The sequence below is a fragment of the Dromaius novaehollandiae genome, chromosome 13 (genome assembly GCF_036370855.1).
Source record: "Dromaius novaehollandiae isolate bDroNov1 chromosome 13, bDroNov1.hap1, whole genome shotgun sequence".
Classification (NCBI taxonomy): domain Eukaryota; kingdom Metazoa; phylum Chordata; class Aves; order Casuariiformes; family Dromaiidae; genus Dromaius; species Dromaius novaehollandiae.
Genome location: NC_088110.1, coordinates 10,342,082 through 10,369,398, shown reverse-complemented (window position 1 = coordinate 10,369,398; position 27,317 = coordinate 10,342,082). Strand labels below are relative to the sequence as shown.

At 40.7% G+C, this 27,317-nt stretch overlaps 2 protein-coding genes across 3 annotated transcripts; one reads left to right on the top strand and one right to left on the bottom strand.

The window, feature by feature from the left end:
• The first annotated feature begins 127 nt into the window (after window positions 1-127).
• Window positions 128-8,304, top strand: LOC112984356 (borealin-2-like). 2 transcript variants are annotated; one of them, XM_026102178.2, is made up of 10 exons: window positions 132-744; window positions 1,400-1,528; window positions 2,587-2,627; window positions 3,008-3,068; window positions 3,731-3,798; window positions 4,617-4,684; window positions 5,999-6,097; window positions 6,814-6,946; window positions 7,170-7,256; window positions 8,110-8,304. In XM_026102178.2, exons 1-10 carry the CDS (start codon window positions 606-608, stop codon window positions 8,155-8,157), a joined length of 873 nt encoding a protein of 290 aa, XP_025957963.1. In that variant the 5' UTR covers window positions 132-605; the 3' UTR covers window positions 8,158-8,304. The 2 variants fall into 2 exon arrangements, with proteins under 2 accessions (XP_025957962.1, XP_025957963.1); XM_026102177.2 differs by having other exon boundaries at window positions 128-744; window positions 7,170-8,304.
• Window positions 8,305-12,082: 3,778 nt separating this feature from the next.
• On the bottom strand, window positions 12,083-23,825 carry DNAJA2 (DnaJ heat shock protein family (Hsp40) member A2). The gene is made up of 9 exons (XM_064519595.1): window positions 23,597-23,825; window positions 20,651-20,710; window positions 19,426-19,649; window positions 17,924-18,004; window positions 17,480-17,613; window positions 15,591-15,787; window positions 13,678-13,822; window positions 13,382-13,509; window positions 12,083-12,855 (listed from the first exon to the last, which is right to left on the bottom strand). Exons 1-9 carry the CDS (start codon window positions 23,672-23,674, stop codon window positions 12,667-12,669), a joined length of 1,236 nt encoding a protein of 411 aa, XP_064375665.1. The 5' UTR covers window positions 23,675-23,825; the 3' UTR covers window positions 12,083-12,666.
• Between the last annotated feature and the right edge of the window lie 3,492 nt (window positions 23,826-27,317).

Genomic DNA, 27,317 nt, shown 5'->3' with positions numbered 1-27,317 from the left:
TAGATAGTCTTAATAATCTAACGCTCCACGTTATTATGTTTTTATTAAATATGGTCTTTACCTGGCTATAATTTAGACCAACTGTACCAACTGGCATCCAGCTGAACGGGTTAGTTACTTTCGCTAGCTTTGAAACACTGGATATTCTGTTCACTAAAGAGCTGCAAAACCAGTGGCTGCAGACCCGCAGCCCCCGAACGGGCTCTTCCCAACAGGAGAAGACGTGTCCCCGCATCAGCCCTACCCGCGCCCCGCGCCCGCCCTTGCTACTCACCCCGCGGCGCGCAGGCCGCCGCCACCGGCCTTATCGCGCGGCCTCGAGGTCAGCAGCAGCTGTCTCGAAGCCGTTAACACACAAACAGGAGGGTTTTTTTCTCTTTTCTGTCAGGGAAAAGCGGGTTCTGTCCGGAAAACGCAGGTGTAGCTGCTGCGCGACCCCCCCGCCAAGCGCGCTCCCCTCCTGGCCGCCGCGGCCCGGGCCCCCCCGAGGCGGCTCCCTCGCCTCAGCCGCCGGCGGGTGACCCCGCCCCGGGCGCCGGGGGGGAGGGCGAAGCCCCCGCTCTTTACAAAGGCGCCCCGGGAGCGGCGCGGCCGGGCTCGCAGCCATGCCCCTGAGGAGGCCGCCGCCGGGCGCCGGCAAGCGGCGCAGCACCGACTCGGGCGTGGAGCCCGACCGCGGGGCCCTCTCCCGGGAGAAGAAGGAGCAGCGCATCGCGCTCTTCCTCAGAGACTTCGACCAGCAGGGTAGGGCCGCGCCGGCGCTTGCGGGAGGCCGCGCCGGGACCCGCCCTCGCGGGCGCCGGTAGCTGCTGGGGCGCGGAGCTACCGCCGAGGCGCCGGGCCGCGCTCGGCGGGGAGGAGGGGGGACGGGGGCGGCGGCGCCGCTGGGCCGCGAGGGGGCGCCCTCACCGCGGGCCGGGCCCCCTCACCGCGGGCCGGGCCCCAGGGCACCGCGAGCCTCCGCCTTCGGTGGCAAAAATAACGGTTATTTTGCCCCCCCCCCCCTTATTCCCCCCCCTTCGGTGGCAAAAATAACGGTTATTTTGCCCCCTCCCCCGCATCGGTAGCAAAGTAACCGTTTGTGTCCATATTTCCCCCCCACACCCCATTTAAGAGCTCCACATGCGATTTGCGGTTAGTCGCTTGTGTGCCCCTAGCGCGTCTGTACAAAGCGGGTGATGTTGTGTGGGCCTGGTAATGTCATTCAGACACCCAGACTTCTTTATCAATGTGGCTCTGAAATATGTGGAGTTGGGTTAACTGGAAGCTTGCTTTGAGTCACTCTGACTTAATCTGCCCTAGGCAAGATGTTATTTTAACTTTCTCTGCGATCCAAAAGTACTTACCCTTGGAGATATGTAGCACGTGTGGCAATAAAGGCTTATTTTGTTTTCTAAAGCCAAGGAAAACATCCAGGAAATGAAGAAAGAACTTGATTCGCTTTTGCAAACAGCTGAGAAGGCGTTTACAGTGGAGTTGCTGAAGATGCCAATTGCCATCAGAAAAATGAAAAGAAAAGACTTGCTTAGTAAGTGCTCATGATGGGATGATGTCTGTGAGCAATGTAGACAGCACTGCATCTTGATGTACTCTTGACTAACACAAGGAAACCTGTAAATTCAGGGACTTTTTAAGAAAGACTGCTACGTCTGCTAAATGTTTTAGGCTAATCAGCAGTGGTATTAAGTTGCAGATGAGCAGTAGGCGCTCTTGATCAGCTACACTTGACCTGTGTAATGCAGGGTATAGCATTAGTAGGTAATGTTGTATGAAGTCTGTACTTTCTTTTATTATGTATGTTCATAAATCATCTTATTTAAAGTCTGAAGAGACAAAGACTAACTAATTTGTCTTAGTAAGCTGTTCCTGTGCTTAAAAACAAGCACTTCTTTCCATCAGAATCTGTTCATCCTTGCCACTGAGATTATTCTGTACTTTTCTTAATTTGAAGTTCTTTACTAATGAGCCCTAATCATATAGTTGTTTACATATGATGATGAACAAACAGCTTTAATATTAACCTCGTACTTATGCAGTAGTTTAAGCTGTGGTGGACAGTCAGCATCAGATGTATATTCTGGTGAGAACTGATGTTTCTGGAATCTACCTTGCAGCTGAAACTTGCAGGGGCCAGGCAAAGATCAAACCTAAGACTCTTGAAGACCTTGAGATTACTGTAAGCTTTTGCTGAGTATGTATTTTGATGTCTTTCTTAACACTTTTAGACAGAAGTTTTCAGCTTTGATCGGTACAATGTATGACTTTTCCTCCTCCTCTAAATTCAGGTTACATACTGTGTGACTAAGCTTCATATCCTTTTAAAGATTAAGCACATTGAAATGAGCTGTGGTTTTTTTTAACTTTTTCTTGTTATTGTTTTGTTTTTTTCAAGGAATTCCAAAACTGACTGTCCTATACTACTTGACTCTTGTTCAAATGCTACAAATGCCCCAGCTAAGGTTAACTATTTAAACAACTGTATTCCTGAATTACTTGTTCAGTTTCCTATTCTATAAGATAGGAGCCTATAGTTCATAATTAAGCAAGTAATAGAATATTAACAAGTTACATATTCTTGTATTACAGATTTGCAAGGAGGGGAGGAAGTAGCTCTTGCTGCAGCAGTGGTAAGTGTGTGTTTTCAAATTTTATCACAGCTTACAGCATTAGAAATCTTCTGCCTCTGCTGTGAGGATTTAAGAGAAATGTTCTTGCTTGGCTTCTGTCTAAATACAAGATGATATGAAAAGGCTAGACAGACAGTCATGGTGCAGTTACGAACATTACTCTAGAGGTTTAGGGTCATCTGCAGGCACAAATTCAGAGTTTTACTGTCTGTTCCTTTCTTGCACTGTGTATGCTTATGAAAAATAAACTGGTGTTTAGCCAATCCCACTTCTGTACCTTAGTTTTATGTCCTTTTTGGTTCACTGTCTTTGTTAGGATAACATGCATTTACTGTGCAGAATCTATTGACTTTTCCTCTTGTCTGCTAAATATTCTATAGACGGACTGCTCTCTAGAAGACATACCAAATCCAAAACTGATGAGGACCAACAGCAAAAAAGGCAAGTCAATCTATTAATATGTAGCTTGGCTCTTAAATATTTCTCTCATTTAGTGGTGTGGGCTGAGCATTGGCTAGGTGAATGTTAAGCCCCAGAGGAATAGGAGAGGAAAAAGCATGTAACTAGAAGTATAGCATAGAGGCCCCCTGCCCCCAGCTTTCTGTATGGAGGATCAAGAGCTATGCAGTTAGGTACTTTAAAACATGTGATAAGAGTATCTGCCCTTTGGATTTATCACTGAAAAAATGGTGAGAAGAGACAGATTTAAGTGACTTGCCAGTGCCTTACAGAATAGCAGAAGAGCTAGGAATGTCATCCATATTTTCTGGTAAGTTCTGCTTTGACTTCTTGCCCATTGAGGTTTGTAAGGAGAATATCATTTCTCTTCATACTCCAAAATATGCAGTAAGAAGGACACTGTGACTGAGATGTAATTTAACTTTGACTGGGGGTTAAAGGGTTATCCAGTCTTCTAACTGTCCAGTGCGTCATGGGCTGTGACAAACACATACAGTTTGCTTTGAACTTGGTGCCAGGCAACTGACCATCAGATATCAAAACTGATATGTGGCTGTCAGTGGGCAAATAGCCCTCACACAAATGAGTTTGAGGGGATGTTTATGCTCTTCGTAAGATTTTTATTTTCCTTGTCTGTCTTGTAGTTAAGGTAACTACAATTGTTGAATACGAAGATGCCAAGCATATTTCTGCAAACAAAATATCTAAAAAAGTAAGTTTATCCCAGACAAACAACACAAGGGTTTAATCAGTTCTGACCTATTATGAACCCTGCTAGAACCATGATCAGGCAGGCCAATGGCCTGTTGTTTGTTTGAAAAATCAATTGTTTTAAATTCAACTTGCTTGAAGTTAGGCAAGACTAAACTGCATTGTAAATTAATTTCATAATTTATGGTATCTAGATTTCTGTGACACATTTACACGGACAGGTAAATATCAGTATAGTCATTTCCTCCTGAGTTGCCAATGGATGTCTTTTCTGGATGGCTTGAGGAACCATTTTTGTTGAATTTTTTTTTTTTAATACACAACTTCTTTTAATACATACGTCTCTATATTTGGATGACTTGTGCATTCCTGTCAGATTGACCTCTAAGCCATATAGCACAGCTGTATTAGTTTTACCACCTCAGTCCTCCTTTGGAATGTAGTGGCTCAGCTGGACACTGAAGTATGTGCCAAGATGACGGACAAACCAACTGAGACACAAAGATTATATGCGCAGTTGTGGGCCTTCATTATTAGGTGGCTTACAACTTAGAAGGTTGTATATTAGAAAGATTGTTGCATTCATACTAAGCTTCAGTGTTAACAAACAAATCACGATTCTGTATTATAAAAACCCTGGTCTTGGAATGCATATTTGTCATCTTTAACTACGTGTAAAACTATATAAAGGGCAGCATTATGAGACTTAACTGTTCTTTTTCAGCAGGGAATTCTTAAAATATTTTTCCCTAGAACTATCTATGATGGTGCCTTAAAATGTCATTTCTTTTAACTGCAAACTTACATATACATTTTCAGGTATCCAAAACAAAGTCGTTGGTTTCACTGGCCTCTGGTTTAAATAGCAAGCTGAACCCTCTTCCTAGGTAAGGCTTACCTTTGTTAGCTTATGTAACTTACTGAACTTGCAAACACAGAGTAAAATTCTTTTTCAAATAAGCAGCTGAGATCTGAGCCTGAAAAGAATAAATCTGATAAGATGCATTTCATAACCTGAATCAGATGCATTGTAGGGCTGTGAACCTTGTATAAAAGCACCATTAAGGAGCAAACATGAGTTGATAGAGATGTAGTTGTACCTCTCACTGAGCAGGGAACAGTTCTGAATCTAGCTTCTATGTAATTAGTATAGTTTTCCAAACAAGGCTTAATGGAAGGGAGTGTATAAGGGGAATGTCTTTTGATACTTCTTGTTTGGACTTACAAACTGTTGTGTAATTCTTCTGCCTCCTTGTATAGCTGAGAGGAAGTTGTCATTATCAGGGGAATACATGTTCACAGAAATACCTTAGAGCTACTTATAGTCAGGGTGGACCAAATTGAAGTCTTGCTACAAGGGGTAATGAATTCAAGACTGGTGGACATCTGCATGAAGAAGTTCTTTGAAAAGCTCCCCATCTACCACCTGTGCCAGTGTACATGCTTGCACCTGCTGGCACTTACTTCATTACATTCAAGTTGTACTCAGAGAAATGCAAAATGCAATTGAAATATGTATCAATCTTTAATGTGCCTAAAAGAAACTAGAAAACCTTAACCAGTTTTAATTATTTTCTTGAATTGGCTCAACAAAATCAAACTAGGGAAGGCTGCCTCACCTGGGGAAGTCTAACTTGTCAGTTTCTGAAGGCTGCATTCATTCAATTACACGAACACTGGGCCAAGAGCATGCCCTTACAGTATTTCCAAAATGTGTGGGGAGAGCGGAGGCAAGAGGAAATGCCTGTCATCAAAAAGCTCTGTGAATTTAGTTGAAATCCAAACCTGGAAAAGACTTGTTGTCTGGATTCAGGTTAACCTTGCAGAACAAATGTCCTTTAGAACTGATCTGGTAAAATTGATTGCTGCTGAAGAAACTTCCCAGGAGACTATTTGCACACCCTAAGAGAAACTTGCGGATTTCCCCTAGTTGTCCATAATTCAGGTATTGCAGCCCTCTTTATCTGCTAACATAAATCATCTTTTCATCCTCTTCTTTCTGATGTTAGGTTCCAGTATATCATGGTCTAACTCGGACAACTTCATCACCGTATATACGCTAGATATCTGTTGTGGAGCACCTAACATTTTCTAATTTGCCAGCTGTCTTCATCGTAGATAAAACTCTAACAGCAGAAGTAGATGAGGGGGAAACTTTTTCAAAAAAACAAAACAACAAAAAAAACCTTCTCTTTTGTTAGGTCTGCTCACTCTTCTCCAAGTGTGAGTGAGGCTGTTAAGACTCTTGCCTCTGATTGCAGTGCCACAAATTACAAAGCCATGCCAAAGGTATCTAAAAGGTAAGGTTTTTTGGTTTGTTCTTAAGTTATTTTGTTAAATACTAAGACTATATATACATCTATATTAATACCAAGATAGGATGAATATCTTTAGTGTCTGCCACTAAATGTGGTAGCAGGGATGCCAGCCAATTACACTTTTTTGAGTATGGGTGTTACGGGTGTACCCAAACCTTGCATTCTGAAAGGGAATAAGAACAAGAGTTGTATCCTAAAAGAAACATAGGAGTTCTGCATGGCATAAGGCATGTTTCATACCTCTGACAGCTTCAGGCTTCAGTATTTCTTAATATCTCCTGCTGTAATAAACAGATACGCTGCAAGCCGCATCGTAAGCCCTGAGGCATGAAGCTTCTTCTTTCCAAAGAAAGAAGCCTTTCTTTCCAATTTACTGCTAATATTGGAGAGTGGATATTCTTGTTGCTGAGAGGTCCAAATGTCAGCTTGTTCACTGACCTGTAACACAGGCTTAGAAGGTTACTGCAGTGTTTCAGGGTCATAAAATATTACTAGTGGTGCTAGTAAATGCCACTGCTGCCTCCAGCAATGTTAAGATGTTTGATTTCCTGGGGTCTTCTGTAAGAACTTGAAAAATGCAAACATGGTTGCCTTTCTGTTGGGTACATTTCCTACTACTTGCATTTGCTTTATGCTTGAGAATCTCCGGCGGGAAATAGGAAGTTAACCACAGAGAAACACTGTTCTTTGTATTCTAGTGCTAGATTACAACCTGGTGTCCCAAGAACTGTACCTCCCAGTGGAAGAGTCCAAGGCATGTTACTAAGAAGTAAATCAGTACCCCAAGATAAAACAGTTCCATTTGTAAACATTCCCCTGGCTGATGGACAGGTATCAAACCTTTTTTACTTCTTGCACTCACAACAGTTATTGAACAAAAGGTGAATAGTCTGATAATAATAGTTCTCACTATCCCTAAATGAGCTGCTGCTAAACAAAAGGGAGTTAAAGTTTTGCAGTACAGCATGGAGGTATATGACCTTCAGAAAAGGTGGCCATCCATGTAAAAACATTCAGAATAGTTTTTATCTTAACTCTTTCTCATCATGTTTAGACACTCTGTACAGCTGCTGGAGACCTCCATAACATTGATGTGCAACTATTAAATCAAGATACAGTACAGCATATTCATAACTTAGTGGTAAGCTTAAAACTACTAACTTTTGTAAGTATTCACAAAAAGCTTTATAGAGATTGACATCTAGTCCTAGATTCTCATGTGAGGCACTGACACAACTTTTAAATGTGTAATTGTTCTGAGAGTAAGCCTAACTTGGTTGGCATAAGTTGGAGGGAGGGACTAGGGAGTGGGAGGAACAGGGAGGGGAGAACTGCTGCACATCGATAATGCAAGCGTAAATGTGCTTACAGAAGGATATGGAGTCTGGTAGTTGCCTGGGGGAGGACAGAAGCATAAACTCATCTTTCTCAATCTCTCCAATGTCTGTCCTACCACGAGCTAAGTGCCATGCTCTATTGCATATTCACAAAGCCTTGTGAAGATACAGCTAAGTTTCAGCTCTTGTTACAATCCCTCTATCGTTCTCTTGCTGAGTAAGAACTCCTGTTAATTCTCTGCTGCACTTGAATAGCAACTGTCTTATCTTTGGTTCAGGGAAGTAAATTGGTTTGAAACAGAATACAGTTGAACAGAATCTTGTAGCACATAGTGACTCTGCTAGAGACAAGCATAGCTGGGGTTGTTGGACACATTCATATGGAGCACTAGAAATCCAGTATATACCTAAACACAAGTAAGTATAAATCAGTTTGTGATGCTGTAGGTATTTAGACTTGAATGCAGTGGTGCAAGTTAAAGATGTGGAAGCTAGTTTGTATTTTGTAACATGCACCTGCCTCTGGAGGCAGAGATGGAGGCAGAGATTGAGGGTGTGTTTGCTCATTGTTTGTTTTAGCAACAGCTAGTTTTTCTATTTCTGCTTATGTGCATGTATCTGGTAGCTTGAACTAAAATTCATTTTCTTTGCCCTTAGAGTGAGCTGACTGTACTATGTGGAAAGGCAACAGTTAAACCAAGTTAATGGAACTTGCCCAAAGGTCTGTCTCCTGACTACTGAATATTCATATGACAGCTCTTGCTTGCCTCTTCTGAAGTGTTTAGAGAATTTCCGTAATGTCTTAATAAAGCTGTGTACTGCCCAATAAATGTTTTTATATAAAGCTTACAATGTGATCTGTATATTATTAAAAATACCTGCTATCTCTGTGAAGGATACAAAAACAGAAGTAATTCTACTTCTCAGACTTTATAAAATGGTTGGTTAATGTCTAAGCTCATTTCACAGTACAATGAGCAGTATAAGATGTACGTAAAGAATAGAAGTTTAAAGTTCAAATCTGATATTCTAAGCAGGGCTATCTTACATAATTATAGAAGTATTTAATGCAATTCTTCTACACATCACCTATACGACCAGAATGGAGAGCACTGGTCTCATGCATGTTTACTCTGCTCTGTAGCCAGCTCCTGCTGAAGTCCACATTTATAAACTCTGGAATAGCATTTTAAGCCATAGAGCTTTAGTCCTGTGGTGGCAGGTATGACTGACACAAGACTTAACAAGCACTGTTATCTGCACAGTTGTCTTGTAGTGTAACATGAGAATATGCAATATGGGTAAGCATTACCTCAGCTTTCCTCTGTTAAGGGAGTTATTTGTGATGGTGTCTCTAACCCAGTTTTCCTAACACTTATTTCACTATCATGTATTTTCTGAGTAACTGGTAGGAAAGGCTCTTGCTATTCTTCCAGGTACAGACGGCAGTCCAGTAGAGACTACCCTGGTGCAGCAGTAGTTCCAGAACTTGAGCATTTTTATTCCTTGGATTCTGCTGAAGAGTAGTGTTTTTAACTGAAATTCTTCACTGTGCTAAATGATACAGGAAAAGCTGTTTCATGGCATTTAGAAACTTAAGAATGAAATATAGATTAGCTTCTAAGCATTTTTTTCTTCTGTCATGCTTAACTTCAAGTTTGAGACAGAGGTCACAAGCTTCAAATAGGGGGTAAAAAAAACTTTTTATGGCATGGAAGAGAAGATAAAATTGTTGAAGAGCATTAAGTCAATATGAACTATTAAACCTACCATATTAAAACTGGGCTTTGTCACTCAGTAACCAGAAAACACAGGAATAAACATCTAATGGAAAAGTTCATAGAACACAACTTTAGACCATAATTATGTTCATGAACACTTAATTCTGTGAATAATTTAAGTGTAGCTTTCTCTCTCCTTAAATTGATATGAGAGCATAATAAACATGCTCTCAGCTCCTACTTGATTAGTGCAGGCAAATTTTTGGAAAGGGTAGAATGGTGGGTGGAATGCTTTGGAAGACAGATGAACACCTTCATGGGTCTCAGTACAGTTTAGGGAGGATAGTCATATTACAAAAATATTACAAAAGATACCTCATTGTTTAATTGAGGCTGCTGTATTTGTTAGAATATTTGAATTTTAACTAAGTCTTTTAGTCAAAAAAGTAATCTCTAAAAGCTGGGAAAGTGTTTCTAGTATCCGACACAAAGGGCAAGTTCACCAGATACACTATCTAATTGTAATGAAGCCCAAGGATGACTCCAACAACTGAAGTTATTCTTATGAATCATCATTAAGCTAGGAAGCCTACAGTATTTCTTCTAAATTTGATGAAAGAGCTATACAATTAAAGTGTCCCCACTCCCTTACCCTCCCTTTCTAATTTTATACTTGCATCAACCTAAGGCTAGACTAGAAGCTTGTGGGTTAGTGAATAAAATACAGAGCCCTCTAAAGAGGATGTAAGTAGTAGTTAAACAATAGGAAAACTAAGAAATTGCTGTATAGCAACTGATATTTAACATACTGGACATGTTTAATTCTAACAGCAGTAATCTCACTTTCTTCCACTAATTTAACTTTTCTACAAAAGAACATGGCCTCATTTTGTATGTTTCAGAGGAAAAAAACAGCAGCAGCACCATATGGAAAAAAATTAATTGTAAACATCTTGATTAGAGTACACATTTTCCTTCAGGCTTTCTGTAAGTCAGCTTTAGGTCAATTCTAGCCACTGTATATGCACAAATACATGTCTTGAAAGAAGCTAGTTTCAATCCCCTGCATTTTGTTTTTCTCTTCAACTCTCTAAGGACAATATAATTTTTTTTTTAAAAAAGGCATTTTAACTTACAAATGGTTCTAATTTAGTTCTGGTGAAAGCTTTTGTCTCCAAACATATAGAAGAACACACCCATGCTTAATACCTCCTCTGGCTAAAGTTGCAGCAGTTTATTGCTAAGAATACTTGAAGTTTGATTTCTCATATTAGAATTGTATTGGCCTAGTCAGACTGTTAGTAGACAGTGAAGCTTTAAACTTTATCAGTAAGCTACTAAAGCATTAGTAGCTACAGTAGTATATTACTTGCTAGTTAAATATTGAAACCAAAACAGTGTAGTTTATGGATTTATATGAATTTTTTCTACACTGCAACTTTTTCAAGGGGTACCTCTTCATAGGGCAGGATATAAGAAAAGCAACCCTGAACAACTCACTCTGAAGGACGCTGCCTTCAGGAGCCTAAATTAACACAGTCTCAGGACCAAAACAGAACTAGGGTCATTCACATTACATACAGTGATCAACTTCCCCCTCCACATCAGCATGCTATCCAAAGAATTACGTGAGCCCCCATCCCTCCCTACACCAAGAAAAATGCAATTTCAAAGTCACAAGATTGGACAGTATACTCTTTTTTCCAGAGTGGTAAATCCTAACTCCTACAACTAGTACCTAAAATTTTCCTAAAGCAGAAGACAAGGGTGTTAATGTTTAAGCATTACAAGTTAAGACGACTCACTTCTTGGTAAAAATGAGCCATCAGAAGGATCAGTATATAACCGTGGCTTCATGAAAAGCAACAAGGATTTACTAAACAAAAATAAGTAAAGAGTCACTACATGAAAATGCCACACAGTATAAAAAGTCAGTATTGAAATGTAGGTCAAACAAGATTTATTCTTGCTTCAGCTTTGCACTCCAAAATGAGAATGCTCAATGATCATCTCAAATGCCGATGCGACCCAAGTACGCAGAGACCCTTGGAGCTTGTCCCTCCAGCCGGTAAACAGTGTCAACAACAATCTGAGCTACTATTAAACATGTTACACGCTTCAGGTTTGTGAAGAAACACAGAGGCTTCTTCTAATTTCCTCTCCTCTACGGTAAGAGGAACAACACTATGAAGCAGCAGCTGATTAAAGTTCATGCAGTTTCTCATCACCATAACAGAACTAACAAAACTCTTAAATAAGTAACTGTACGTCATCATTATGTAAGGCTTAGATTTTGCTTAGCTGTGATACCTTACCAATTAAAAGCATGTTAAAAAAAAAAAAAAAAAAAAAGAATGGGACTATGGTAGAAAACTTGAGATCTTACTAGTTAAACGCAAAAACAGGCAAACTGCTGAAAACAGATACTAAAAAACAGCCATATGAGCATGTTTCCAAGCAAAGAACCTTTTTCAAGGAAAATGCTAATCTCTTTACAAAGTAATGCAACCACAAATTGCCAAGCATCATGTTTGTTTTTGCGAAGACATAAATTTAAAATGAAAGTGTTTTTCTAGGAAGTCAGACTAAAGCAGGCTTTGATTTTCATCAAAGATTAAAAGACACCATTGTTTTGGGAGTAGATGATTTTGGTATCTCTTCACTGCACTCAGATATCCTAGTACTTTCTTCAAATAAAAGGACCATGGCTGCAGTCTTCCCCATGCCCATATCTCATTTCAAGAAAAGACTACTTCGCATGCAGCACAACAAACTTTCTCTACCCATGACCTGCTCTTAAAAAGCAGCTTCAGCCTCCCTATGTTTATATAATGTCTACCCCTACAATCACTTGGTGCACAGTAGTAGTTAAAACCACTGGAAAAGTAAAAGTTACAAGGCAAAAGAAATATATTATACACCAACTGCTTTTATTTAATTTCAGAAACTGTTCACAAGATGGTAGAAAAAACTTACAACCACTTCTAATTTAGTCTTCCATTGTTCCCAGTCAGCTCTAAACCCATTATGTGCAAAGCCCATTTACCATGCATCTAGATGATAGATACAGGCTATGAAATTCTTTATTCTACTTGTAGCAGCTTATGCAGGTGCAGCCAAATACCAAGCCTCAGGACAAATTGTACACAAACTTTACAATGTAGAATTTGAATTTAAAATATGAAACTTAAAATCTACACAAAACTGGTAAAAATCAAGCACAGATACGAGGACAAACTTAAAACCCATGTGAAAAGGAGTCTCGTCTTCCTTTCAAGTGCTTTATTCTGCTACACAGTCAAAATGAAGATGTAAGCTTTGTGGTTAGTTTAAATTACACTCTGTAGATACTATAGACCAATTTAAAAGTTACACATACAGCAATAGATGTCCATTGGTTCATCTGGATTACTTATACAATCCAGTTGGATTGTTGAAAACAAGTCAGGCAAAAATTGAAAGAAAATCCTTGTGCAACTTTTTAGACAAATGTTTACTGATGGGCACACTGTACCCCAGGTCCATGATGGCTGCTTTCTTCATCAGAACTATCGTTATAAGCTTCACGCCTCTGGCCACCACCTGAACCACGAGTGGTATCAAATTCCTGAAGATCTACCTCTTCTGTATCACCAATTACATTGGGAAATTCTGGTCTAGCTGGCAGAAGATCTTCAAGTTCCTGCCCCAAAAAAGAAGTACATTCAGTACTGCATCTGCTAAATACAGTGACTAGTCTCCTGCAGCCTCAAGCCTTCTTCTCACAGCAGGTTCGTTTTATAACTCTTTAAGCTGATGTAAACCATGAAGTGCATGCTCATTTAGAAGTATCCCAAGTATCTGTACTGACTAGATGTTACTTAAAGAAAGCTAACAGCTCCACATATCATTGCCCAAAGTACAATCAGTAAATACACAGTCAGTAAATACACAGTCACACTCTGAAAACTTATCACACAGTAGCAGTTACTGCAAGATTATTCCTCCTGCCCTTAAACATCTGCACTGCTCTTAAAGGCACATTCCAGAAATTTACATTCCAACAGATATTTTCAAGTTACTGTTCTTTTAACATTGTTTATAGGGAACATATGTAATTGTACTTGCATCCAAATTTAAATACTGGAAGGCAAGCATATAGGTACAACACAAGCACTTTGTACACTGTCAAGTAAGCATACTGCATTTATGCTTGAAAGAGTACTTACTGAAAGCTTTTCTGGGCTAATCCAGTTATTTTCAGGAAACTGAACATCAAATTTAATGTAAAGATCCCCCTTCTCAAAAGGATTGCGGTACTGTGGCATTCCTTCACCTCTGACTACACGAACACAACCTGCAATTCAAAGAGAAGTAAGCTGGAAAGAGCTACTTCAGAACAAATCTTACCCTATGCAAGTCTCTCAATTTCTCCAGCCTGGGTGCAGGTAACAATAAGAACGGGATTCAGTGTTCAAGAACCACAAAAGCATAGTCAGAGGAGTCCTTATCAGGTCAAACTTACCTGGTTCAATTACTTTTCCAGGAGGATATTTAACCACAATTTGACGTCCATCAAGGTGCTTAAATGTGAACTGAAATCCACACAGTGCTTCAACAAGCCCTATCTTGTGCGTCATGTGCAAGTCATTCCCATCCCGCTGGAACACCTACAAATAGATGTCTTTTTTAGTACCACAAATATATTTTCACAAGACTCACTATTTAGTGAATTCTTCTAACAATTAATTATTATTTATTCTTAAAAATTCTCCATGCCAAAGCTAGCCAACAGCCTTTGTACAAAGTTAATCTGCTTCTGCTAACCCACATAACATGCTTGGAAAGTTTGCTGTGCATGAAAATTCTATCTAAGATAAGGCAAACTACAGTATATACTATGATGCGAGGTTCAAATTAGAAAAAAAGCCCTGTAGAACAGCAGTGCTCTCCTACCCTCAAGATCTTCCACACAAGAAACCTATAAACAAAACTTATGGCAGTTTGACTCTACTTCCCCCTGCCTCCAAGTACAAAAACACTTCTTGTTTCTCAACACTTTAAATAGTAGTTGTAGGTATCTGCTTCAGCTTGCTCTATCTATAGAGCAGGGTTTTAATCAACTAGTCCACAGCTGTCTTAAGTGATCCTTAAGCCATCCCACTTAGGATTCTCAAGTAGAGTAAATCTAAGTTTTGTCCACTGGCATAACTCCAAAACATTACTTCTCCCCTGCCTTCTTTCCCACCTTGAGGAAAACTTTAAGCATACTAAAAGCTACACTGAAAGTCTGTAGCTGTGTGTAAACCTAGACTGTATTTTTCAGAACAGCTAATACTGTAAAAACAGATGTAGTTCATTAGAAGACAGAGATGGTATCTGCCACGTGGAATTTCAGCTGTCATGCACATCTCAGACTGGTTCATGTTTGTAGACTGTTTTGCCCTTGTCATAGTCAAGATCAACTGTGATTCTGTGTCAACTATATTACATATGAAAAAAGAAGAATGTGTAAGGAGGTATATAAAACATTGATTGTGACAAAACAGCAACCCTCAACACCAAACTGAAAAATTTGTAGAAGTTCCTAACTTTCAGACAACAAATATTATAGCCTTACTAGGCAACCAGAATTTAAGTTCACACCTAATGCTACTCTTTGAGTCACAACAAAGTTTTTTTCACACCACTGTTCCATTCAACATTTTTTCAATGCTTAACACCCAAACTATTTCTTACTTCATCATAGTGATATCTGGGCTTTGTAAACAGAAGCAATCACCTCAGTTCTGCCCTAAGGGAGGCTTCAGCACATGCAGTAGTTTAACATAAAGCAAAAAAAACTTGTAATATTTAGTTCAAAAGTGCAGTTTATATACTCCAGAACAAAATAGGCATAAGATTTAACAAGCCAGTATAAAATAATCCAGTTTTTAACATTTTGTTAAATAAATTAGTAACATCAGCATTCTGTCAGGCCACAATATCTGTGTTGTAATTCCAAAACCAGTAGCAGAGATAGAAAGCACCATCTGGGGATTCTAACAGGAGTTCCCTGCCATCTCACAAGACATTAATTAAAAAGCAACACGCAGTGTTTATGTTAATGTCACAAGTGAAGCAGATGCAAGTTAACACCGTGAACAGCTCTTAACTGTCTGCATCTATGAAAGTCAACCTGAGCTTACCTGACAAATTTACCTTTTATTATCAAGAGGAAGCACCAGAATCTACATGTGTTTGGGCAGCAGACTTGCAAACTTTTTTTTGGCTCACAATTAGAAGCAATGTTACTTGCTATATATCTATTAAAAGCTATTTCATTGCCTCTCCTAGAGCTGCAATATCAATTACTTCAAAATGAACAACCATCTACATCATTTTAATATTAAAAGATTAGGATAAAAGGTATTTAGAATATAAACTCAAAAGTATTACCTCATTCTCCTTTTCTTGGAGTAAGAGAACAATATCTCCTGGTTCCACACCTGGAGCCTGATCTGCTTCTCCACTGAAGGTAATTCTCTGCCCATGTTTCATGCCTTTGTCTACATGAACTTCAAGTATTTTTACTTCTTTGATCACCTTCTTCCCTTCACATTTTTTACAGCGGTCTTTTTCATTAATTACTTCACCTAAAGAAGGACAATTATCAGTTTAGAGATTTTCAGATAATTGTACTCAATTCTGAAGAAAAAATGATTTTGAAGTAGACTGAAGAATACATGCAAGCAAACCAGGTATTTAGATGCTCCTTTATCCATTCCTCACAAGAGGAAAGCCAGACCCAGTCTACTGTAGCTGGGAGAAGGGAAAGAAAGAACAGAATCCAACTCTTTGAGAAGCCAGAGTGCATTAGAGAAAAACAAAAGTTCATCTGTGGCTTCTATTCTTCCTTAAGACTGACTTTGACTTCAATACCCTTACCACTCAACCCAAAAAGAAGTAAGGCTCCTCCAAAAAAGCCTGCTTTTCCATCCTTCGTCATGCTGGAGGGTAACAGCTGTAAGTCAAAAGCGTGAAGCTTAAAAACAAACTAAAGTGTCTCCCTTGCCTTAAAAATTAGAATACAAATTTCAGACTACTGAATTTAGGAAGCTCAGTTCCACTTCTGCTAACAACAATGAAAAAAGGACTGTATTGAGAGCCACATTCTGCAGTACACCAGCACAATACCAGAAGAATAAAGTACTACATATACACACTGCCGGTAAAGCGAGAGTCTTCCATACAAAACAGGGGTAAGATAGCAGGTGAAATCACAGCTTCATGCAATAGCAATATGAATATTCTCCTATAGAAACAATCCAACATTTCCTGGCACATAAAGGATTTCACTTATACTCAAACTGCATAGTTTTTCACATTGCCTTTAGCAAGGTGCCTTTAGAAAGACAATTATCCTTTCCAGCAAACTGCAAGATGACCAAAGTGACTTCTCTGTTCTATTTGGCCTTTACTTTTCAAGTAAGCTATTGCCCCTGTCCAGAACAACCAAAATATACTAAGCTAAATGCACTGTACAATTCCAGCACTTATTTCCAATACTGCTTTAAGTGCCGCCAGCAAAAGCACTTGGTTTAAGACATTAAAATTGTCAGCTTACACAACTTTTCTGTGAAACAAAGCATAATGTTACGATGTAGCTGAAACTACATATTTAAACTGTGAAAACAAGATGTCCAAAGACACTATTTGTGAAATGGTTGACTGGTCAAAAATACAACTTTTTTTTAACTTCCAGGTATTGTCATGAGTAGAATCACCCACAAAGCAACATGTTACTATGCTGCAAATTGCAAAAAACTCCAGCAAGGAAACACTTGAAGTGCAGAGCATGGGCTGAACTTTTCCCTAAATATAATCAGTTTAGCAAAAGGCACCTTCTTGGTGTTTAGAAGTTAAAATTCAAGTTTAGTTTAGGTTATAGCTAGAAATCTATAGACCTGCTCTTAGATATTAGAAGGCTGCAAAAATACAAAGAGCTCTCAAAAACCCAAAATCCTGGCTTCTACTTTAATGGACAAGTAATAGCAATGAGTAATATTCATATCTAAATGTTTCCAAAGAGCAATCTCTATTGTTCAAGCTTCCAGGCTTTCTTTCAGTACATTAAACATGGTAAATTTTACTGCTGTACTGAGTAATGCGATTTCTCCATGTTGAGACCAGATTGAGACCCAACTGACTAGCTGGAATCAAAACTCTCCCTGGATAAGATGCAATTCAGCATATGACAGAACCTATGTAGCAATTTCTCCTCAAGACTGAAGACAAATGTTTAGGGCCAACCAAACGCATGTAGGAGTACAGCATAGCTAGCCTACCTTCTCCATTGCAGTCAGAGCATACAGATTGCATTTGCTGAACCATTCCAGGAGCCAGCTGTCTGATCATGATACGTACACCTCTACCCCGGCAAGCACTACATTTCTGAACGGCTCCAGACTTTCCACCCTGCCTAGAATAGAAAGCACCAGTTGCACGAAAACCAAATTTTCCAGAAACGTGACAAAAAGACATCAACAGTAGTACGACATGCCCAATTGCACCACCATTTTATTTAGGCTTCTCCCCCCACCCCCTCCCCCCCAACAAAGCGCTTGAGTAGTTCCGGTTCCATCAACGGTATCAGTCAAATTGAAAAATTTTCTAGTCTGAGACCAGGCTCCAGTGAGCCAAATACTAACAAAAATCTGACATATGAGATGCTTCATTTCACTATACACCAACAAAGCATCCAGACAACTCAAAAATATAAACAAACTTACCCATTACATGCACTACAAAGGACATTCTTGCTAAGTTGTAGTTTAGTTGTCTTTCCATTATACAAATCTTCTAAAGAGACTCTACAAAATAAAGCATTTTCTCCTGGATTATCATTTAACAACTTACTTCCCCCATGTAAATAAGATACTTCCCAAGGACAAACTATATAAAAAACCCCAAAACAGTGATCTTCATAAAAAAATAATAATTTGCTATTAGAAGACTTTAAAGCAGCCTTCTAGGTTTCACAAAGAGTCACTAAAAATACTCCCTCTCCATGAACACGTAGATATAATCCTCAACATAATTTCATATAAAAGCTTTAGATTCAATCAGCAAAAAACAGCTAGGACTGGTTGTGTTTCTTCATAGGAAACAAGCTGATTTACCATTTTAGGTTTTACTACACAGTGCATCTAATTTTTCAGTTCTGCCAGAGAGGTGAGAAAGAAACCTCATTCTAGACTATCCTGACAATACTGATAGCATACATAAGTAAGAATACATACTGAATATTTAAAATTAATACTATCTTGGGCTTTCCACTGGGGGAAAAAAAAAAAGATAGCACTTTTTTTGCCATATCCCCAAGGCCACTCACTTAGTCTTTACATTTGTTTATGTTTCAATTTTTTAGAAGTCTCTGAATGCACTAGCAAACTCCAGTAACTTTCATACATTAATAGAAGTTTCTAAACCCCTTTTGTGTATAAAAGGCTTTAGAAGTTAGTGGATAGAAATTTTAACGCAGTGTATTTTGAGCTAGAAAAGGTTGCCTGGCATCAGTGTTTACAAATAATTACAAAGACACAAAGCTAATTAATAATACAGTATGCAGTACTAGCTACTAAACTAAGCAAGCATGATAAAATAAACAGATTTTGCTAAGCAAAGTTAGGCTACCCCTAACTGTGATCTGTGATTGGCAAACTTGTAAAGAACTTAGAAAGGAGGTGCTCAGCAGGCAAGAAGCCAGCCATAACTGCAAGTGGAGACCTACCAAATTAGATCTAGTGTTCAAGCAGTTTGTTTGAAGGAAAAAAAAATAAAATAAATACCTCACTTATCTATTAATTATGCAGTTTGCACTTACTTCCAGCTGATACTAAGCTACAAATACAAATCAACGAAAGAAGTTTTTCCAGAGCTTAAGTACCTCTGCTCTCTTAATTCAGCTAATGAGTACATACTTAGTTGTTGGATGAATTTCAGATTAAAATTTCCAAACATAATTAAGAAGTAAAACTAAGGAAAAAATTGCTGACCAATTTTTTTAGGCTATCAACCACATAAGCAAAGTATTAGGTAAATCTTTAATTGTGAAAAGTAACTCTAGCTAAGTACTGTCTGGGCTATCTGTGACACACAAGTCTGAAGAGTATGTGCAAACTGCAGAATTTCTCAGGTGAGCAGTGTACTAAAAATATATAGTAGGTAACTCAAGTACTACTGATCAGCAAAGCTAGCAAGTGAACATAAACTGCAGTATTAAGATACTCACTTGAGTGGATGCATCATATCTTCTCCTCTTCTTCTACCATTACGACTTCTACTCTGACCACCCATGAAATTGAACAATCCACCACCAAAGATGTGGGAGAAAATATCGTCCATTCCGCTGCTTCCACCACTACCTTCTCGAAGGCCCTGTTCTCCATATCTATCATACAACTCACGTTTCTCTGGATTTGACAATACTTCATAGGCAAAGCTTATTTCTTTGAACTAGAAGAGAGAGAGAGTCAAAAAAGCCCATGATAATTTAGAACTTCAAGGGAACATTATGCTGTTTCTTGCCCAACATCAACACTTCATTAAGAAGGTATACAGCAAAACAGATTTCCACTCCCATTCATAAATACACAAGACTTAAAAGCAGACTCGGCTTTAGTTGTGTTACCTCGTTTAAAAAACAAGAACCACTACATATTATTGCACGTATCCCACTGACTTGCTCTTCACTGTGCCTAGCACAAGACTGCTTTCTTTTCCTCCAAGGCCCCATTTGAAGAAAACTAAGTACACAATACTGCAGCAGCCAACAGGTAAAAAGAAATGTTGCACACTAATAGCAAAGACTGCAAGACTTGTTAGCACTTAAAATAGCTAAACAACTGGGCATCTTATGAAAAAGCATATTAACATATTTGTCTACAAAACAAATCAGTATCATTTCATAGTCATGTTAATCCACTTCTCATCAACCATTAGAACTTCAGTTCTCTTAAGGAGACTCAGCTGAACTGAAATGCCCAACTTAATCGGCATTTTTTGTTCCCATTAACACAATATATCTAATTCAGCCTTCCCACATGCGCAATTTGTTTTATGTAGTAGCAGTTTTGGTGTCTGCTTCACCCTCCAGAACCTCTGTACCTACATACTTCACATGCTAGCATACTTCTTAGAAAGATCCGGAAAACTAATTCTTTGTGTTTTTCAAATACCTATGTAAATGCCAGTTGACACCATCTTGGCAGATGAAGAGAGGTAATTTTCCCCTCATCATTACTTTCTCAACATGTCAGTCTCAGCAAACTGCTTCATTTTGTCATGAGGTAAATAGGGAGGTTTTGAGATTGGGAAGAGGCAGACAAGGCAGAGTTCCATCTCACACTTCTTACTATTTCTGAACAACCTGAGACAGCAGCGTCTCAACATCTGTATTTGGTCCTTAGATATTACTGTAATAGCAAATTTTAGAAGTTTTAAAAAAGATGGCTTACTTTGTCCCCTGCATTTGGATTCTTATCAGGATGGTATTCCTTGGCCAGCTTTCTGTATGCCTAGTTGAAAGAAGTACAGAATTAGTTTCAATTTTGATTAATCTGTCCTTTTTTGAGAAACTCAGTCTAGTGTCTTCTTTCTAGTAAGAAAATCCTAATAAAGCGAGAAAATGAGTGTTTTGAAATCACTCATACATCCAAATTATACATAAAAATATCCGATTCTACTGTATGCACAATTTACATACTCTTGGATTTAAACACGACTAGATCACACAATAGCTAGAATTAATCTTCCTGCTTATCTCCATTAACTTAGGTGAAAAACTACATTGGAATATACACTATTTCATTAAAATTACTTTATGTAAACCACTCTAAACCTGTAATATAACAATCTTAAGTTTCAACCCATTTGTGCCTCACCTCAATTTCAGCAATATATTAACAACAAAATGGCTGCCATAGCTTCTCATCCAATCCTGTCAATCTCCATAAATAATCAGTTTACTCTTCCTTATCTATCAATAAAGGAAAATTTAATTTCACCCTAAACTAACTACATGCGTTACACATGCAGAAATACACAGACTGGTGCATGTGATGCAATTCCATTGTTCTAAAATAGCAAAAGGAATAAATACAGACAAATCTCCAAAAGGGAATTTTCAGGATTTTTTTTTTTAACTAGTACTTTGCAACCCACAGTATTATCTTCCCCCACCCCTTCCCTACAGCAGTACTTCACCTGTTCTGCTTCTGATTTGGAGGACTGAAGAAATTTCTTCAGCCACAGTTGCTATGTTAGTTATGATGGACAGTCAAAAGCTTTTCCTACAGAGAGTTTTTGAGGGTAAAGTGCTAAACTCTCCCCCCGCACTCCAGTCCATCCCAGCATCCCCCAATAACCACCGGGGACAGATATTAATAAGTTTATCACATAACATAAATAATCTTGATTTTTGTTCTGTACATACCAAAAGCATGTTAGCTCTAACAAACTACAAATGTGACTGCAAACAACTGAAACATTCCAGTTCTTACAGTGAAGTTTTTAAATAGCTCTTTTCCTGCACAATTGAGCATTTAAACTAGCTCTTTAAAACCACAGCTTTAAGAGAGCTTTACAAAAAGGGCTTTATAGAGTTCACAACTTTTCACTGCGTGCTGGAACAGGTAAAATTACTTTTTTGTATTTTGGACATTTACTCCTCTTTACTGATGTATCTTGAAATACCCAGCACTTGTGCATGGACTCGAGAAAAAAAAAAGAGAAGTCAGTGATAAAGAGCAACTAATAAAACAAAAATAGAACATTGATATTATAAGCCCAATATTCCAAAATACTCAAAGAAGAGTGAAGAACAAAATCAGCTCTTACTATCAGTAAGAACACATAACCTTACATAAGCATATGTATTCTGTAATAAAAATTAATTTTCCTTGCATATTTTAAGGCATCTAACCAAGAGGGGAAAAAAATGAAAATCTATTATTATAACATTACCTAATCAGGTACAAGGAAGCTTGCATAGTGATCTTTAAAAAGAGAGAGAGCTCATGTCTTTGTTTAGGAGCGTAACACTTTAGAGCAATCTTTAAGACTGCCCATGGCCTAACACCAAGTTACCATTATTAGTTAGATCCAGAATCAAGATCTACATTGGCACTGTACTGTAACTTCTATTATTATCTTCTACCTATTTTGTTTTCTCTTTTCTATACTTTTGGATAGATTAAAATACCAAATTAAGACATCAAGACATCATCCAAATGATTTCTCAGTGACAATAATATACATATGAACTTCTCACTGCTGCAGGCAGTTGGAAACTTTGCTATTGCAATACCTTAAACTTAAGCTTGGTATGTAATTAATACAGAGCATCACAGGCTTTTTCAGTGGAAGAAAACAACTGCTGTCATTTCTTAATTCTTGCAGAAGGTATGTATTTTGTATATGTATTTTTAACAAACTTCAGTTAAAAAAAATTACTTCATTGTGTTCAACATACAGGACTATCTTCTTACTGCATACCACCTCTAACACAATTTCAACACTGCGATTGCCTGTCCCTGCACAAATTAGGCTACCACATGCATGATGGGTAGGGCATAGTTGTTAATAGCAGCACCACCCATCAGCGGAAGCAGGTCACTGCTAGTAAACTGCCTAGTTAACCACCATTTACAAGCAAAAAAGGATAACGGGGTCCTTTCAGAAAACATGGTTTATACATCAGAGAATTAAACAAAATAGAGGTAATAAATTGTGATGCTGACGACCAGGCTCCAGGCTTTTACCTCGTTTCTTTGTTTGTCTTACCTTGATGCTTTCAGCCTAAAAGGAATCAAATAAATGAGCAAAGTAAAACCTTAACGAGGCTTAGGGGTGGCTCAGACAATGGCCCCAGTCAGAATCTACTGGTTCCCCATGAGGATTTTCCTCCCGAAAAGCCTCTCGCCGCCTGCGAATGTGGCTCGGAGGCGGCAAGGGGACACGGGGCTGCGGGGGCGAGAGGCGCGGGGCCTCCCGGCGGGGCCCGCAAGCAACGGGGGCCCTGCCGGCGCCGGGCCGGGGAGCATGGCCAGGCCCCAGCGCCGGCCCCCCTTCCGCAGGCGCCTGCCCGCGGCCTACCGCGCTCCGCCGGCGCCAGCCCGCCAGCCAGGCCCCGCGGCGCGGCCTAGCCCGCCGGGCTCGGGCGGCACCGGGCGCCTGCCGTCGCTCCCCCCCCCCCCCCCCCAGCGCCGCAGGCCTCAGCCGCGCGGCCCGGCAGAGCGCCGCCGCTCGCGGCCACGCGCCCGGGGCCTCCGCGCCGCTCCGCGCCCGCGGGCTCCCGCCGGCCCAGGCCGCCGCCCGCCCCCTCCCCCCGCGGCGGCCCCGCGCCCGCCCCTCCCCCACGCCGCCGGTCTCCGCGGGCGCTGCCCGCCGCCCCTCCCCCGCACCTTCTTGAGCTCGTTGTCGGAGGCCCCGGGCGGCACCCCCAGGATGTCGTACAGCTTCGTGTCGGCCACGTTCGCCATGGCGGCGGCAGCGGGCGGGCGGGCGGCGCGGGCCGGAGCAGGCCGAGGGGCGGCGAGGGCGAGACCGGGAGCAGGACGAAAGCCGCCGCAACGTCACGCGCAGACGCCTCGCGTCACCACGCCGCGACGCGTGAGGAGCGCGCCCGCCCCTCCTTCGCCCTTCGGCGGCGGCGCCCCGCCCCCGCGGCCCACTTCGGGGCCTGACCCAGTTCCGGCGCGGCGCCGCAGGGGGCGCCGGCGCGGCGGGGGGCTGGGGGGGGGCTCGCGCCGCCCCTAACGGTCGCGGGGGGCGCGCAACAAAGGCGACACGGCGCCTCCTGCCCGCGGAGCGGGGACCAGCCCCGTCTTTACGTTTGACTCGGCATGGCCGAGAGAGAGAAGCGTTTTAAATTAGAGCACCGTTCCGAGCCTGTCCCCTGTCATTGCGAGGGCTGAACGCGCGGGGCTCGTGTGCCTCCCTCCCCGGAGTAAGGGGCGCGGGTGGGCCAGCCTGACCTCCAGCCTCAAGGACCGATGTATTTTCTTCAGGGACACCTTGCTAAGGCTTTGCCAGTTATAAACAGTGTTGTTACCCATCATCTTCTCTTCTATTTGTTTTGCTCTGCTTCTGCAATCTTAAAAAAGGCACCAGGCCTGTCCTGAGTCATTGGAGCAAAGCAGGCATGAACTGCACAGAGGACCCGAGGCCCTAGCTAGATGCAGCTTTCAGCACGCTAATAAAAAGCCTGGTTGTGTTAATTAGAGGTTTGCCTCTTGCAGCTGTGTGAGGAGGGCAGCTCCTCAGGTGCGGCCTCTCTGCTGTCTGCCCCAGGTAGGCGGTGGAAGGCTCTAGAACCTGCGGCAGGTGGCACCTGGGTGGGCAGGTGGGGCCTCTGCAATGGTGGGGGCCAAAAGTGCCCTGTTAGCTCCAGAACATGCTGGGAGAGGGTGGTGCTGCTGCTGAGAAGGAGAGGGAGGTGAGCGGGTGAGGCATGGGGGGGAGTGTGGTGGGAGTGGGTTAGTGACCCAGCCTGGGAGAGGGTGCAGGAAAGGTACTTGGAAATGGTTCATGGTCTTGAGGTGTAGAAATTTGAATAAGCCCCTTGCTCTAGGGGAGCTGATAGGAATGCTGCTCTCCCCTGTGTCTGAAGGAAGGCTAGTAGGAGTGGCTTTAGTCTCTTGCCACAGTTTGTATTGGGAGATGCAGTCTGCTGGTGGCTTCTCAGTTCCTTCCCAGCTGGTGTTTAGTCAGCCCTAAATACCATTATTGTTTTTATTCAGCTTGGCATAATCAGGTTTGGTAGGTGATGGAAATACCTGCCTCTGGTGTTGCAGGTATGTCAGTGGTCAGGTACTTCAAAGGGAAACAAAGACTATCTTTGGAGGGAGGAAAAAGGTGTCAGTGAGAGAAAAGCTATTGAGAAGACAGTCTCACAGACTGTATTTATTATTTGGGGTCATGGACATGCAGAAAGAAAGAAAAAAAACTTGACAGGTGTGTCTCTAATGTTTTTGGAGGCTGTCTGTACTGCCTTCAGTATCTGCATGGTTTAACGTTTGTGATACTGTTTCATTTACCTGTGTCTTGCACTATTTGGATCCCTCTTATTTTGGTAAGGCTGAATTCAGACTTGCTAGCTAGTCTAAGAACTGTCTGGTATGCCTACCTGACTTGTTTGCATCGTGTTGCCTTATAGTTTGATGTGCTGCTAGAGAAGATTTTCTGTCATACAAGTCTTATTAGGGGGGCAATCAAGGTGGGTTGTCTGGTGTGAAGAAAAATTATGAGGGTCTGGGGAAGGGCTTCTTTGCCCTATAAATCAGCCTTATAATCTTAGGAGTTAAACAGAATCAGCAGGAATAGTATTAGCAGCATTTAAAGTACCATAGGATACTATTCATCTGTGTTTTTTGCATTTTAAAAACATCTAGAGATCAGAAAAGGTGAGCTAGCTCAAGCCAGTGGGGTGCCAGTCATATCTATGCCTGCAGGGATAAATTTAACCAAGTATATGATTTGGCCCAGGCTTACTTGTCCTGTGAGCTGAGTAGCTCGCTTGCAACTCAGGCCAGAACATGAGCCAGCAAATAGTGGGAATGGTAGGCAAATTTCGTGTGTCAGCTTGAGCCCAAGCTAATGTGGCAGTTGAGAAACACTCTTGTATATCTCTTCTCCTTTACTCAAATTTCTTGTTACTTGGTCCCATTTTATATGCAACATTACTTATTCTATGTAGTTGCATTTGGACTACATAGCATATTGATATTTGGTAATGAGAAAACCCCTCAGGGATGAACTTCTAGATTTTATTTTGAAGTGGCACTAAAGAATCAGGAGCTTGGATGATTACCTTTTTGTTAAATACAAGTGCAGATTAATAGCGAAGTAGAGAATTTCCTTCTCCCACATACCCTTTTAGCATCTCTTCATGAGTTATATTGACATGATGTGTTAGGCATGCAAATGATGTGTTGTGCCCACTTTTTTTTTTTAATTAATGCATTATTATCTTTATTTTGGTTTGTATGTCTTTTTCCATTTCTTTATTAATTTTGTATTTCCTCTAAAAACTTCTACGTTTAATTTCCAACATTATTTATATTCACACAATACAATCAAAAGCTAGTTAAAGTATGTTAAAACTGCAGGAGTTGCTATATATTTTTTGGTTTTTGTTTGTTTGTTTGTTTGTTTGTTTTGATAGACTGCACAATTGTCAGCTCTTCAAGGTATTGTTTTGGCCTTGCACAAACTCCAGCTCGCTCCACTAGCTAGTTTCTTGCTGTCCAGGGAAAGCATCCTGCCTGCCATTCTCCTGACCGCAGAAACAGGCTCAAGCCTTATGATATGGTCAGGACAACAGGTTTGGTTTGTTGTCCTGCTCCAGCTGCAGTGATCAAAGCTAGGGCTGCTTGACAAGTACACCCAGGTAGCACAGATCATATACCTGGCATACCTTGTTATTCCCTTTCCCCTTAGTTAGCTGAATTTCAGGCCAGTGTCCAGTTTGTGGCCCTGTCACTTGCCTGCAACCATAACAGAGCATGGCTAAATAACTGATAGAAAATTTATCAAAATAATGTATACTTTTAATTGAGGTTTTGTTCTTTTTTATTTTTATAAATATTTAAGTGCTATAAAATTTTTCATTACAAAGTGAAAGTGTGCATCAGCAAATAGGGTAACATCAGCATTTAATAGTGTAGCAAGCTCAAAAGGCTGTATACTGTATCAATCTGTTATTGGGGAGAGATTGTTAGAGGGATTTTCCTTCCGAGGTAGCAGGAAGAAGGGCTTATGGTGTTCCGCATTTTTAAAAGCAAAGTTGTTCAGGCAATTGGGTTCCACTGTGTTTTTCTGTCTGAAGGACACATGACAAATCTTTCTTGCACATAGTGTCATGAGTAGTATTTGGATTTTTCAGGTGATTTAGTTTGTTTTGTGACTCGAGCTTTTCCTACTGTAAATCTTTTTGTCTGCATGCGGACTCTGCTGTCAAGGATCACAGAGCTCCCAAGAGAAGTTGTGTTAGCAACATGGGAAAAGGGCTTCTTTGAATTTCCTGCTAATCATTTATCACAGAGAAATCTCTTTCAACAGTTTCCAGGGCTATGTTTAAGTTGTCTTTTTGAGGATGGGGGAGAGGGGAAGTCAGAACATCTT

Excerpts from the sequence above, each read along its gene's own strand:
- DNAJA2 (XM_064519595.1), bottom strand. The coding sequence starts at position 23,674 with ATGGCGAACGTGGCCGACACGAAGCTGTACGACATCCTGGGGGTGCCG. Across the intron at positions 18,005-19,425 it reads GATATGATGCATCCACTCAA|AGTCTCTTTAGAAGATTTGT; the intron begins GTGAGTATCTTA and ends TTTATTTTGTAG. Across the intron at positions 13,823-15,590 it reads TCCAAGAAAAGGAGAATGAG|GTGTTCCAGCGGGATGGGAA; the intron begins GTAATACTTTTG and ends ATCTATTTGTAG.
- LOC112984356 (XM_026102177.2), top strand. The coding sequence starts at position 606 with ATGCCCCTGAGGAGGCCGCCGCCGGGCGCCGGCAAGCGGCGCAGCACC. Across the intron at positions 3,799-4,616 it reads CAAACAAAATATCTAAAAAA|GTATCCAAAACAAAGTCGTT; the intron begins GTAAGTTTATCC and ends ATACATTTTCAG. Across the intron at positions 6,098-6,813 it reads ATGCCAAAGGTATCTAAAAG|TGCTAGATTACAACCTGGTG; the intron begins GTAAGGTTTTTT and ends TTTGTATTCTAG.